The sequence below is a fragment of the Peromyscus eremicus genome, chromosome 8a, assembly GCF_949786415.1.
Source record: "Peromyscus eremicus chromosome 8a, PerEre_H2_v1, whole genome shotgun sequence".
In the NCBI taxonomy this organism is placed as follows: Eukaryota; Metazoa; Chordata; class Mammalia; order Rodentia; family Cricetidae; genus Peromyscus; species Peromyscus eremicus.
In genome coordinates this window covers 99,224,066-99,239,028 of record NC_081423.1, presented here as the reverse complement: position 1 = coordinate 99,239,028, position 14,963 = coordinate 99,224,066, and the positions used below count along the sequence as shown (strand labels likewise).

Here is a 14,963-nt window from a genome sequence, read left to right as displayed (position 1 = left end):
CCTCCACAGTGCAAGGGTACCAGCTGCAAATCCCCAAACTTCTCCCTCCCCAACAAGACCTTCTGCAGAAACCCCATCTCCAGCTCCTCAGAGAATCAAAGCAGAGGCCTGAATGCCTCCAAGTCTGGAGCAGATAGCAAACACACAGAGACCAGGACCTGAAAAAGGTGGTGACCCCCCCAGATTGCCCCCCCCCGCCCCGACTTTCAGAGAAGGGAACTAATTGGCTGACTTTCAGATTACACTCGCAAGAGAATGAAAGGCCCTAGGGCAAAGGAGAGATGCACAGAGGAGCCTGGACAGATACTAGGGCCGCAGAAGACAGAAGAGAACAAAACCAGCCTGGGAGACCCCAGAATAGACATGGACTCCAAGAGGTCCAGGTGGTCAGGGACACAAGTTCTGCCTAGAAGCAGCTCTGCCCTGTATTGGCACAGATGAGAAGTGCTAGAATCTAAAAACTGCCCCCAACACTGAGGCGACCAAGTGGGTGTGATATTCCAGGCTCCTCACAGAGCGCGCCTGCCAACACACCAGCAGCCAACTTCCCAGACTCTTGGCACACACACCCCAATACACAGCTAAGGCTCTGGTCCCCGAGGAAGTCACCCAACTCAGAGATAAGGCTGACCTCGGGTGGGCTCAGGACAAACCCCCTGGTTCCAGCCATGGGACCTGGAGCACCCCCCACTGGTCACTTGTAGGGCTAGGGCTGCTGGCCTGGAACCTAGCTGTCTGTAACTCTGTGGGGCCCTTCCTCCCTCGCTCACAGCCCACCAGAGGGCTCTGCCCAAGGCTGCCTGAGAGCCCCTCAGAGGGGCGGGGGCTCCAGGCCCGGCAGAGTCAGGCCCGCCCCTCGGAAACCCAGCCCCAGACGCGCGCGGGACACCATTGTGTAAGTCTCCCTTTCCACTGGCTTTATTTACTCCGGCAGAGGACGCAGGACTCGGGGCCACGGCACCGGCAGTGGCAATCACGAGGCCTCTGGAAAGCGCGCGCAAGCAACCCCAGGGCGGGGGTGGCAGGCCCACCCTTGGAGGAAACGGCCCCCAAGTATCTCTGCACTTTGTAAACTCAGGACAAGAGACGAAAGTGCTGTTCTTGCACTCGCACAGGCCCCCTCTGTCCCAAAAGGCTCTTCCCTCACAGACGGATAGAGATGTCCCAGGCTTGGATCTGGGCAATGGGATATCCCACCCTGGACCCTGAGACTCGCCAGGCTGGGATCCCCTTGGATGCATGGGGCCTGCCGGCTGATCAACTTTGGCAGCCCTTGCCAGCCCCGGGAATGGGCTCAGCCCCAAGCCTGGAGCTGGCGTGGGGGAGGGGAGGACGGTCCACCCTGAGGATTCAGCCGCCCACTGGATCCGAGGAGGGGAACTAACTCCCACGCTGGTGAGAGCTGAGGACGAGCACCCAAGGAAGAAAGCCCACTGGTTTCCAGGGTGGAATTGCACTCCCCGGTGTAGTTCCGAAGTAGTCAAGCCAGCCCTTGAGGAGGCGACAGTCGCTGGGCAAACACAAACAACAATAAAAGGAAGAACACCCCAGAGGCAAAGTGAACCTCGGGTCCCCAGGGGGTGCGTGGTTCCCAACTACAGGGTCTATTAGCTACCGGATCCCTTAATGGGGCTCTCCAAGTAGGCAACACAGGGTCTGAGACGCAGAGCCCCAGGGTGAGCAATCCGGGGTCTTGCCTCTCCTGTTCTCACCCCTGTCCCGTCCCAGGCCCTCCTGGAGGCTCCTGCCCAGCTCGCCAAGCGGGGTCGGGCACCCACCTTCAAAGTCTGAAATGATCCCGTCCAGCTGTGCGTTGACCGCGGGGTCGGACATGGTGGCTGGTGCGCAGGGAGTCCCGCGGAGCCCCGGCCCTGCGCGCTCCCGCTCCCAATGCCGAGCTGGCCGCCCGAGCCCCTCGGCCCCCACGGTCGGCTGAATGAATGGGGGAGGAAGGCGGGCGCCGGCCCCTCCCCAAGCACCCGGGCCCCCGCCCCGCCCCCGCCTCCCGGCTGGATCAGGTTCCCGCACCCCGCCGGCCTTGGCGACTCCGCACTGGCTGTTGCGCACGCCTGTCAAAACTGGGCCTGGGGGGGTTGGAACCAGAGCAGCTTCTACAGGGACTGCGGAGTACCAGGCACACGACCTGAGCTGCCCCCCCTTCTCCCTTCCTGGCGAGTGCCCAGGGGACCGCGACAGACACGGCCTCGGCCCCTCCCCCTCACGCCCCTCCGCGGCCAGATGTGGGCGGATGTGGAGGATGTGGAGGCCGGGCCACAGCAGCGGGCGGGCGCCGAGGGGGACGAGATTCCTCCCCTTCCCTGGGCGCAGTGTTCTTGCTGCCGGAGGTTTTATTTATGCAGCCAAAGTTCGTGAGCGCCTCCTTCATGTAAGAGCACCGGGCCTGCAAGGGTTAAGCGGCAGCGCTGGGCCAGTGCGTGTCCACAGGACCCTACACTGTTGACTATTGAGCTGAGGGTCCCGGGAGTCCCCCAGCATCCAATACATCGAGGACTGCTACCCCCTTGCACTCCCGGGGGTCGCTGCTGCACCCTCTGGGTGCGGTGCTGGAGCAGGCATAGGGCAAGGAGAGGCGGCCCTTCAGAAGAATCGTTCCAGCACCCCTCCCCCCTCCCGCTGTACGGGCTTCCTGAGTACAGAGAGTGGACCGCGACCTTCCCTCCAGAAGAGAGAAACCATAGTTCCTAACATCAGAAGAAAGGAAGAGAGCTGCTCCTGGGCCCCTTCCTCGTCAGTGAGCACCCACAGATTGGCCTTTCTCTGTCCAAGTAGTGTTCACACTTCAGACATCACTGGGCAGTCAGATGAAACCATGGGTTAGACACAGAAGCAAGACACCAGTTACCAGGAAGGGCCACCAGGGAGGTCGGGGTGTTTCTCTACTTCCTGACTGAGCCAACAAGTTTCCCGTCCACTGTCCGAGCGCTACCTTAGACCAGGGACCTCTGTGCAGCCAGGGCTGGAAGGAAGGATGCATAGTAGCGGGTCCCTGCCAAGTGGGTGGGTAGCCCATCCCCTAGCCCTCAGTGGTGACATGTGCGTCCCTGAGCTGTCCTGGGTCTGGGTCTGCTCTCTCCCTACTCCAGCGTTCTAAAAGTGTGGTAACGGGGGTGGGCTGGGTCCTGCAGAGGCAGGTGAGGCTTGGGGGGGGGGGGCCGCTCTGTAGGAGTAGCGAAGCCTGAGCTAGGTCTGCTGAGATTTTTTTGTTTTGTTTTTAAGCTGCTGGAATACAGTCCTTCCTTCTTCAGAAAATCCACCCCTCCCTCCCTCATGCCTCAGATGGTTTAAACTATTTTCAACCAAGTAAGCTTTGCGGACATGGGAACTGCAAAACCATGGCCATTTAAGACACACACACACACACACACACACACACACACACGCACGCACGCACGCACGCGCACACACACACACACACACACACAGGAATCCTTCTGAAGCCTGACTTCCAGGAGCAGTGTGCACCCCTGATGGCTGTTTTGTCTGGACCTGACCCTGCCTGGCAGTCCCACCATCAGCAGGGCTACCTGTCTGTCCTGAGTTTGGGGATGTCGGGGTCCAATCTAAGAAGTTAAGGCCAGTATCACAGAGCCCTGGGAAGATGCCGGGTCCCTGGGACAGCATCCAACCTGGGCGGGTGTTGTTCACTGGTGTTTTTTATAGAAATCACCTGGTAAGTGGAGACACACCCGTGCAATTGTTCTCCCCAGGGCAAGTGCAGATTAGCAGGGACGAAGCCATTGTTGCTCAGCCGGTATCCATGCAGGGGAGCCAAGCACACCACAGTGTTCCAACAGGGAGCCCAGCCAGGGTGCAGGCTTCATGGAGTGTTCCCCTCAGGGACTCCAGAGGACAATGGAAGAGGGAGCTGACTTCCACAGCCAGAACACCCCTTGCCAGAGTGACTGCAGCACTCAAGCTACCCAGCCCTCGGCTTCCTATCCCTTCACTGTGACCATCAGGCCATAGATCAGACCTGGGAAGCCACGAGATGTCTCAGGAAAGCCAAGGCAGGTTTGGCCACCCTCCCAATAGGAAGTCCACCCTTGTGTCTTTTTTCTTTCTGTCCCTAGAGGACATGGGAAACAGCAGGGCACCTCCCTTCTCACCATAATTACCTTCTCCAAACTCCAGGACAATCCAATTGCCACTTGGCTTTGCTCAGCTTGAACCAGTCCCCCACCCCCAATCCCTTTCATCGTCCCCAACTGTCTCCTAGATAGCATGCTTGGCTGTGGCATTCTGGAATTTTTATAAGGCTGGTTGGCCACCCAGGTCCCCCTCCTAGGGTCTTGGGCTGCATAAAGGGGCTCTGGCCTTGAGTGTAGCTGAAGAAAGAGGTGTAGAGCTCCGAGTTCTATAATCCAGGCTCCAAGAGGAGGCAGGAAACCTAACCAAAGGGATGCTGAGCTCCAAGGGAAATGCACCAAAAGGCTTGCCTGCTCACGGGCGTGTCCCAGCGCCTGTCCACCCCCAAAGACAACATATGATTGCCGGATGCTCAGAATGTGACCAGACACAGCCTAAGGGTCTGTGCAGATGTGCTACAGCTGAGGCACATCCCAGAGGTTACCTGGGATCACCATGTGTCCTGGATTCAAAGACCAGATCAAAGTTAGAAAAGAAAACAGAGACAAAACCCTCTCAAGTCAGAGCAGAGAGGGGCAGCCGCAGCCACAGGCCAAGATTCACCTGGAGCCATGTGGCACACAGCCCTGCAGACACCATGAGAGTATGTGGCATGCTGGCCTTGGAGGGAACCACTTTATTGTGTGGTGTGAAGCCAGCCAGTGTACAGCAGTTAGTACAGCCAGACCTAAGCTAACACCTGACCCATCAGGTCAGAGGGTCCTATGACAAAGACGCCTAAGAAGTCACCTGGTGCAGGTGATGGGCTGGACTGGTCAGGCAGCTGTCTTGGAGAAGGGACTAGAACGTGACTAGACGACTTGCAGAGATGGGAGTACCGTCAGACCCTTTTTTTCTTTCCCTTCCTTTATTTTTTTTTGGGGGGGGCTGCATGGGAAGAAGCCTACAGGTTCAGTCCTGGGGAGCCCGAAAAGCCTGGGAAAGAGGGTGCAGGAAAGGCTTGCGGAAACAGCCGCTTGGCGTGCACTTCAGGATCCCTGACCCCTGAGCCCAGGTACAGCCTCAGCCGGAAGCGACTCAGCAGTGGGGGTGGCCTCCTCAGGGAGGTCGTGGCTCCCTGCCCAGCACTATTGCGCCTTTGGAACAGGATGCTCCAGTGAGTGACAGGACCGGCCTTCTCATAGTCCGACTGCTCAAGGGTAGAACCCGTACAGCTCATCTCCATGTGGGCCTGTCGCACTGCAGGTACAGTACAAGTGGACTTTGGAACCTTCCACAGCCCCTAAGCTGTGGAAGTCACCATCTTGGCAAATAGACCCACTGTGGTCTACCTGATGCTCAAGCCAAGGATCTACAAATCCTCTTCCATCATCCTCAACATCAAATGGCTGGCCAGGGTACCACGAGAACGTCTGGGGACCAGGATAACCACCCTTCTCTAGTGTCTAGCTAGATGCTATTTAACAATAGCAACCTAAGGGTTTAAAAAAATACTAGCATTTGCAGGACCTGAAGCATTTGCCTACGAGACAAGAGCTCCCATCTTGGCCAGCTCCAAGCTGTCAGTGTGACATCTTAGCCAAAGTCAGGAACACGGCACTTCTCCCACACAGATGTAAACAACCGACTGGGATGTGGCTCAGGAGTCTTCCTTAAATTACTTCAAGTAATTTATTTATTCTAAATTATGTTTATTAGTTTTGTGTGGGTGTGCATACACATGCACCACAACATGTATGGAGGGTCAGCGGGAGTCAGTTCTCTCCTACCATGCAGGTTTTGGGGACTGACTCCAGATCATTAGGCACAGCAGCAAACGCCTTTACTGGCTGAACCATCTCACTGGCCCTACATAATTCTCTTTACTAATCAAGGAATGCATTTTTCTTTATTTACTCTGGTTTGTTTGTTTTTTAGACAGGGTCTCATTGTGCAGCATAGGCTGGCTTGGAACGCACTCTGTAGCCCAAACTGTGATAATCGTCTCAGTGTATGGACATACCACAGTGTACTCGTCACTCAGGAGATGCTTGCGGCGACTCTGCCTTTGGGCTGCCGTAACCATTATTGATGCTTCAGTGAACATGGAGGCACATCTGTGCTTGCGCCCCTGCCTTTGGCTCTTTGGGGGTAGACTCTGAAGTAGAGTGGCAAGATCGTGTGATAACGCTATATAGTTTAATTTTAAACAATAACTCATATGTTTTGCTCTTCTTTAAACTTATTTCATGTGTAAGAGTGTTTGCCTGCATGTATGTCTGTGAACCCTGTGCACGCAGGAGCCCATGGAGGTCAGAAAGGGCCATCAGATCCCCCAGAACTGGAGTTATCGATGGTTGTGAGCTGCTGTGTGGATCCTGGGGACCGAACCCAGGTCTTCTGAAGAGCAGCACTGAGCCATCTCTCTAGCTCCTGTAATTTATTCCTAATTTGACAAATCCCACTAGTTACATCTATAACTATGTATCTAATTTTACATTATGTCATACAGAATTGAAGAGTAACAGAGTAGCGACTCCAGATTCCCCTCTGACTGCCTTGGCCCTCCCCCACGCTCCCCCATGCTCCCCCATGCTCCCCCACGCTCCCCCATGCTCCCCCACGCTCCTCCACGCTCCCCCAGCTCCTGACTGACCACCAACTTTCACTCTCCCTTCCATGCTCCAGGCACCCACTGCCAGGCTCCCAAGCTTAGCTCGGATGCCCCATGGGCCTCAACCACACGGTACAAAGCCCCACCACCTGTTCCAGCTTCTCTGGCCTCATCCACTCCCTAAGTCCACTGGCCCTCCCCTCTGTTCCTCACGCTGCCTCCGATCTCAGGACGTTTGTAACAGTCATCTCCTCCACATGGTCATCTCCCCCAACTCTTCCCCACAGTGTCTGTCATTTCAATCTCTGACAACAGAATGGCCATCCACAGTCCCCCCACCCACCCAGCAAGACCTCAGACAAGCTGCCGGGACTCCCCAGCTCGGGTTCAATCCCACTGAACGGCAATGCAGAGTTTTCTTTGCCACATGACAGAATCTTGTGGGCTCCTGATGGAGGGACTGGTCCAAACAGGCATGAAGGATGAGGAACACTCACAGACTCTGCACACCACACTGAGCCTCCCCGGTCCAGAAGAAGCAGGACCACTGGCAGAGCGCTGCTTGCACCTGGGCCACTCCAGGCCCTTTCTGTCAGGGCAGTTTCCAAGCTTGGACCACCGAGTCTCCTGCAGGCTGCAACTCTGAATCTTCCCGCGAGGCAGCCCCATGGTAGGCACAGCTGACAAGTGTGTGCAGGCCACAAAGCCCGTCCCACCATCTGCCCAAGACATAAGGCTTCCCTTCACAGATACACATGACTAATCTTCCTTAATTTCCCAGTCCCCAGCTGGGCCTGCCTCACGCTAAACGTTTACAAAAAAGCCTGACCACAGCGCCTGGGCGCTTATCTCCCAGCCAGGGGCTTTTTAAACAAAATACTCATTCCTCTTGTAGGTCTTCTAAATGCAGGCTCTTGAGTCATCCCAGAGGCTCCTGGCCTCAGTGCCCAGCAAATGCTCTGCTCTGGGCTCCAAAGGCACCCCCACCCCATGTCCCCAAGGGCAGCCCCACCATCTCCACTCCAATGCACAGCTTACAGAAAGAACCCCACATTCCTGACTCCAACAGGACCAAAAACTTCAACACTGCCTGGCCTGCTTACTTCCAGCTTCCCTTGCAAATCGGAGGGAGTTTTGGTTTTTTTAGACAGAGTAGCCCGGGCTAGCCTTGAAATCTTGATCTTGCTAATCCTCCCTTGTGCTGGGATTACAGATGTGTGCTACCATGCCTAGTTTACCTGAAAAAAACAACGTCAAGTTAAAAAGCCATAAAACCCATAGAACCCTGGGAGCAAGAATGGAAGGGCCTCCCAAGAAAGTCCCCTCACCAGCAGGGCCCTGGCCCCTGAGTTCTGAGCATGGGCTTGCCTGAGAGCTTGCCCAGTGAGGACTGATGGTGAATTCAGCCATCCAGGATGTCAGAGCCAGCTCAGTTAGTTACAACCCACATGTCAGGGAGACACGATGCCCTTCTTTCCACGCCTCAGGCATCCTCTATGACCACCTCTATTCAGCCCCCACAACACCACATTCCTACACAAGCTTTGGAATGGACTAACGTCCCCAGTGTCCTAGCTTCCCATTGCATGCTGGAAATATAGAGATGTCCCCAGCATCCTGCCCCCCTGAGGCTGGAGATGCAGAGATGGGGAGGGGGGCCAAAGAATGGACACAGCCTTAAACCCGCCTGGGATCTGCAAAGGCACACAGGGATCTTCCAAGCATGCCTAGACTGCCCCTTAGTCTCAGCACAGTAAGCAATTAAGCTACCCAACTTGCCACTCAGGCTGTGCCAGCCACAGACGCCTCACCCTGCGACTGCCAGGACTCTTGGCTGGACCCCATCTCCATCAGGGTAGGACAGGCTGTCCCCAGGGGCCGGCAGTGTTCTGGCCTCCCCACCACCACCCTCTCCACAGCAAGCACCCTTGCTCTGTGGGGTCTGAGGCCAGAGGCAGCTTGCCACCGCTGCAGTGTGGGGACCAGGGCTGAGTCACCAGCCTGCCCTACTTCCACGACAGCATGGTTCAGGGTAAGAAGAAAACATTTATTTTAAAGTCACCACAGTTACCCCAGTGATACCATCCCCAGGGAGCACCTCCCCACTTCACCCCGCCTATGCCCATAGCCTGGGACCCTAACAATGCCCAGGCCGGCCCCAAGGTGGGACTCCCACAGGCAGACAGAGAGATGACTCGGTTGGGAACAGAAACCCTTCCTTACTCTTCTGCACCTCACAGAGGGGCTGCAAGGCTTACCTGCCCCCACAGTCCTGCTGGAACTCGCCTCCCCCCACCACCTGCCTGACTGTTGCACCTGCTCCTGACTGCCACTCTACTCCCCACACCTGACCCTGACACCGTCCACTCTACTCCACACATCTGACCCTGACACCGTCCACTCTACTCCCCACACCTGACCCTGACACCGTCCACTCTACTCCCCACATCTGACCCTGACACCGTCCACTCTACTCCCCACACCTGACCCTGACGCCTCCCCACCCTAACACCGTCCACTCTACTCCCCACATCTGACCCTGACACCGTCCACTCTACTCCCCACACCTGACCCTGACACCGTCCACTCTACTCCCCACACCTGACCCTAACGCCATCCACTCTACTCCCCACACCTGACCCTGACGCCGTCCACTCTACTCCCCACACCTGACCCTGACACCGTCCACTCTACTCCCCACACCTGACCCTGACACCGTCCACTCTACTCCACACACCTGACCCTGACACCATCCACTCTACTCCCCACATCTGACCCTGACACCGTCCACTCTACTCCCCACACCTGACCCTGACACCGTCCACTCTACTCCACACACCTGACCCTAACACCGTCCACTCTACTCCCCACACCTGACCCTGACGCCTCCCCACCCTAACACCGTCCACTCTACTCTTGAACACTCACAGAGATGGAAGTCTCAGTAACTAGCAATGCTGCTCAGGCTGCCTTCGGCCGTTTTTGACCTTTAAAAAGAGATGGACGCTGGGTACAGCAGCATAGGCCTATAATCCCAGCACTCAGGAATCGGGCAGGAGGATAAGAAATTCAAGGCGAACTTTAGCTATATAGTGAGTTTAAGGATATCCTGGGCTATAGGAGACCTTTTTTTTTTTTTAAGACAAATTAAAAAAGAGAAGTGGCTGAGGCTGGACCTGGTGGTGGTACTGCATTTGCTGAGCAGGTAGGAGACTCTAGGTTCCATCCCAAGCACAGCAAACAAACAGGGCTGGGCAGGCAGCTCAGGTGGTACAGCACTTGCCCAGCCTACATGCAGCCCTGGGTTCAAACCACACCATTCTGTAAAACTAGCACAGTGATGGAACCCTTTAATCCCAGCCCTTGGGAGGTGGAGGCAGGAGGATCAGGAGTTCAAGGTCATCCTCAGCTACACATCGGTTTGGGCTACATGAGACCCTGTCTCGAAAAGAAAAGGAGAGGGAGTAGGGAGTGCTGGAGCACGGCACACACCCAGGAGCAGCATGAGTTCTCGGTCTCACCTCCTCATTCTCACCGCCCGGAGGTTTGCGTCCCTGCCTTCCCTGCCTGCTGTGACCACCTGAAGCGAGGGAGGGTGGGAAGGAGGGTGGGGAGGACGTGAGACGGGGGAAGATGGAGAGGTCAGGCTGCGTGGTGCAGTAACCCACAGAACCGGACATCAACTTCGCTGAACAGCCAGTAGGGCGGAAGTCGGACCGTGAATTACTGGAAGCTCATCCTGGGGTCCCAGATTTGGGGGTATCAGCCCCCCGAGTCAGGAGTAGATAAGACATGAGTGTCTGTAGTGGCAACCTGCCTATAGGAACTTCAACTCTCCCCCTCCTTATCCACTCACAAGAGGTGCCAGGTCAAGCTGGGAAGCCAAAAGGAAGAGGTCTTAGCTGCTGAAGGACTGGCATTCCATCGGCTGGTGTCCAGGAGGCGATGGCCTGGACCCGGAGTCTGCACCACAAGCCCCAAGACCTCCTAAGAGCAGGGGATGGTCATGGTGACTCTCTCAGATACATCTGGACTCAGTTTCTTCCTTGGCCAGTGTAATGGTTAATCTCAATCGTCTACTTGATGAGAACTAGAATAATCTGGGAGAAGACCCTCCAAGAATGCCTCTCAGATGATCTTGATTTGGTTGAGTTGGGAAGACCTACCCACTGTGGGTGGTACCATTCCCTAGGGCAGGATCCCAAACTGTACAAAAAGGAGGAGGTGGGCTGCTGAGGTGGCTTGGCGGGCGAAGGTGCTTGCCTTTAAGCCCAATAACAGAGGTAATCCCTGGGACCCACACGGTAGAGGCAGAGAAGTGACTCAGCAAACTGTCCCCTGACCTCCACATGTGTGAAATGCCACGCACATGCAGTCCACATACTTAATTTAAAAAGACGAGAGAGGAGAGAGAGAACTGAGCTGAGCACAAGTGTCCAATGCTCTTTGCTTGGCTTTGGAGCAGTGTGACCTGCTGCCCAGAGCTCCTCACCATGAGGGACTGTCCCCTTGAACTGTGACCCCAAACAAACACTTTCTCCCTTAAGTCCTTTCTGTTCCGTGTCCTATCACAGCAACAAAAGTAACTCAGAGGCTCAGTGAGCCCGGGAACCAGATATTCTAGGCTTTTCCCAGAGGGCAGAGCCAGGCCCCAGGGGCTGGAGGCTGCTTAGCTGTGGCCACTCACTCAGAGGGCTGTTGGAGGAGAGGCATGAATAATCAAAGGAGGGTCGGAGTGGCTGGAGTCCTCCACGTTCCCTGTCCACCAAACACTGGCGTTCCCTGCTAAACTCCCACAGTGATTCTACGTGAGAAAGTGGCAGCCCGGTCTCCCTCTGACAGGCAGCCTCAGTGCAGGCCCCTGACCTGCCTAGGAAACAGGATGGGGAGATGGGGAGCAGCAGGCGGGGCCCTGGGGATAATCTAGGGCTGCTTTCTCTGGTTGGCTGTGCCTTTCTTGCCCTGAGTGTAGCTGGAAGCCCCAGGCAGCCTAAATGAGCCATTTGTCCCTGATGTGAAGCGACCTCCGAGACTAATGAGTTCGCTGCTAACACACCCAGCTCCTGCTCTGTCCCTGTTCCCCAGCGTGAGTCACAGCCGGATGACTGCAGACCGAGGGACCTTGCCAGAGGCTTGCCAGCTCTGCCAAGCAGTCTGAGCAGAGAGAGGCCAACACAAATGGCAAAGAACCAGACCCATAGCCTGGGAACCCACATACCACTGCTGCTGCTCTATACCTGGGAGTCCTCCATATTTGGGGGGTGCTCCTCCAGGCAACCCCCAGCTCCTCAGGGCTGAGCAGGGAACAGATAGTTTTACTGGAGTCTCGTACATTAGAGAGCTGAAAGAGTGACCTAACAGGTGACAGACCAGTAGGAAACAAGCCAGCCATGGACTCTGGGGGTCAATTAACACTGTCACACTTTGGGGTCCAAGTCCCTAGGATGTTACCACATCAGACAGGATTCAGAGCTTTGTTAATTAGTAGTAAGTACTGTCAGGGCATTGGGTGGGTCACAACTCACTGTGATTCCAGCTCCAAGGGACTGACACTCCTCTTTGGCTTCTGTGGGCACCCATATCAGGGCACATACATAGAGAGAGAGATGAATAAATCTTTTTTAAAAATAAGGGGCAGAGAGATTTTGGAGCACTGGCTGCTCTTGGAGAGAACCCAGATTCAGTTCTCAGCACATGGCAGTTCACAACAGCCTGTAACTCCATTTCCGGAGGAGCTGACACCCTCTTCTAGCCCGAGGGCATTGCACACACTTGTACACGATGGCAAAACATTCATACATAGAAAATCAAAATAGATTTTTTTTTTTTTTGAGACAGGGTTTCTGTGTAGCCCAGACTATCCTGGAACTCACTCTGTAGACCAGACTAGCCTGAAACTCAGAAATACGCTTGCCTCTGCCTCTCAAGTGCTGGGATTAAAGGCGTGTGCCACCACTGCCCGGCTTAAATCTTTTTTTTTTTTTTTTTTTTTTTTTAAGTACTGTCCCTGTCCATTCCCCCAAACCCTTCACCCCTACACCTTTCCTCTTCACTTTACGCACCAGGCTTCCAAGCTGATGGTGTGAGGACCTTCCTAAAATGCAGGTTGTCTGGCGTGATGCCGGCCCCTCACGGTCTGGAGCGCAGGGCTGCACACACCCAAGTGGAACCTTGGGCCCTTGAGGCATCATTTCCCAGGAGGTCAAAATAGGCGCTCGAGCCTGGAGCCACCGGGTGAGCACCCCCACCCACCAGGTGAGCACCCCACCCACCAGGTGAACACCCCAACAAACACACCCACGGGCTGACCTGATCTAGACAGTCCCTCATTGAGACTGTCTTTTCCAAGTGAGTCTAGACTGTGTCAAGTTAACAATTAGAACTACCCATCACATTTAGTCTCTTACTGCACAGGACTCCCAGCAGGGTCTGACCAGGGGGGGCAAGAAGCCAGGACTGAAACTGGCCTTGACTTAGGTCCTGCCAGCCAAGTGGGCCACCTCTCTGCTTTGTGGCTTACACCAGGGAGACATTCCCCACCTTCAGGAGCAGGGCAGGGACATTCCCAGACAGGGCCATGTCTATGTTGGGTCGACACTGGCTGTAGGGACCACAGAGCCTGAGTCCCGGTGGCTTGGCCTGGCCCCAGGCTGCCATCTCAGGCCTGTGAGCGCACGGCTGGGCAGGGTGGCATAGTCGAAGAACAGGAAGTTAGCCTGGCGTGATGCCGACCCCTCAAGGTCATGAGCATAGGGCTGTACACAGACCCAAGTGGAACCTTGGGCCTTTGAGGCATCATTTCCCAGGAGGTCAAAATAGATGTTCTAGCCCGAGGAGCCACCATGTGAGGACCCCCGATAGAGGAAGAAAAGCTAATGAAACCTGTGAGGGACACAGGATCTCCCCGGTCATCAGCAGGGCCCATGGAGATGGAGGTCTGACCACTTGCTTATCAATAATCTAGAATATTCATCCAAGAAAAACTCAGTGTTGTCATACTGAAACCTAAAATGTCAGAGCCTATGGCACCCTTCTGTAGAACCATGTCACCTCCATGACACCCACTCCTCGTCCCACCTACCAGTGAGCCGCAGCCACTGGACAGCACAGAGCAGCCTGCCACCTGCCCATTACAAGTCTACTGTTCAGGGTAAGAGGGACCCCCACCACATGACTGTCCCCACTCTGCACACAGGAAAGGAGCCTTGGTGCATACGGCAGACTCTTGTTTGCCCAACTTTTCCTATAGTTACAGGAGCACTCACTGTGCATAGAGCTGGTCAGCTAAACAGGACATGTCTCAGCCACCCCAACTGAATGGGAAAGCCATGCAGCTAGGCCAAGGCTGGCAGAGGAGGATAAGAAAAGTTCAAGTACTGAATTTTCAAGCCACACTCTTAAAATGAAAAGCACTGTTCAGTCCCATCTCCTGTCCTGTCTTCCTTTCTCCCTGGCTGGGATGCAGTCACACTGGGTCCTGAATGCTCTGGGCCACCAAAGGCCTAAACCTGATCAAGGACACAAAAGAAAGCAACTTGTCTTGCTGAAGTATTTGTCATTTTAGCTTATCATCATCATCATCATCATCATCAGTAGTAGTAGTATTCACGGTCAGAGGGTCCTCTGACTGATACATTATGAGGCCACCACCCCACCAGGCTGGGAGCTGCTCAAGGACAAGGTGGGGGTCTTGAGCATTGAGCAATGTTGGCACAGGAAACAGCCAAAGGAATAGCCATGTGCGTCCAAGGCATGATTTGTCTTTTCAGACTGGAAATAGCAGCCTTCGCCTAACAGAGAACACAGCTAACCCGAGAGGGTGGCAGGCGACAAACACAAATGTGCCCACAAACGGCAGGGGACACACAGATCATGAGAGAGACAGGCATGTCAGATGGGAGCTTGGCAGGAAGGAGCCAGGCGCTTCAGGGAGGATGCATGCCCCACCATGGGGGCGTGCTAAGGCCTGAGCTTTGCATCAGACTCCATCCACGGGGCACTGGGATCTTTCCACGTTGCCACTGACCAACCCAGACACGGAGGCAAGGACACCTCGCTTGAAGAGGTCCATGATAGCACGCTTTTGAATGTGGTCACTTTGGGATCTGAAGCAGATGGTTTGACCCCTCGTTTAACAGGCGTGAGACCCGTTCTGAGCCAGGTAAGGTCTGCCAAGGACAGTGGGAGGCAGCGGGGGAGCTGGTGGACGGACGTCAGAGCCAGGATTGAAACCGGATCCTAACACCGCCTGTGTACTCTAGCT

General features: G+C 55.3%; 1 protein-coding gene across 3 annotated transcripts in view; it reads right to left on the bottom strand.

The window, feature by feature from the left end:
• The window catches only part of Septin9 (septin 9), a 168,979-nt gene that overhangs the window by 97,642 nt on the left and 56,374 nt on the right, over positions 1–14,963 (bottom strand). The window contains exon 1 of one of the 3 annotated variants that reach the window (XM_059272203.1): positions 1,779–1,933. The exons of the other annotated variants lie outside the window; for them this stretch is intronic. Coding sequence (XP_059128186.1) covers positions 1,779–1,833 — 55 coding nt within the window. The 5' untranslated portion in view covers positions 1,834–1,933. Of the gene's footprint in view, positions 1–1,778; positions 1,934–14,963 lie in introns of those variants that run through there. 3 annotated transcript variants of the gene reach the window in all.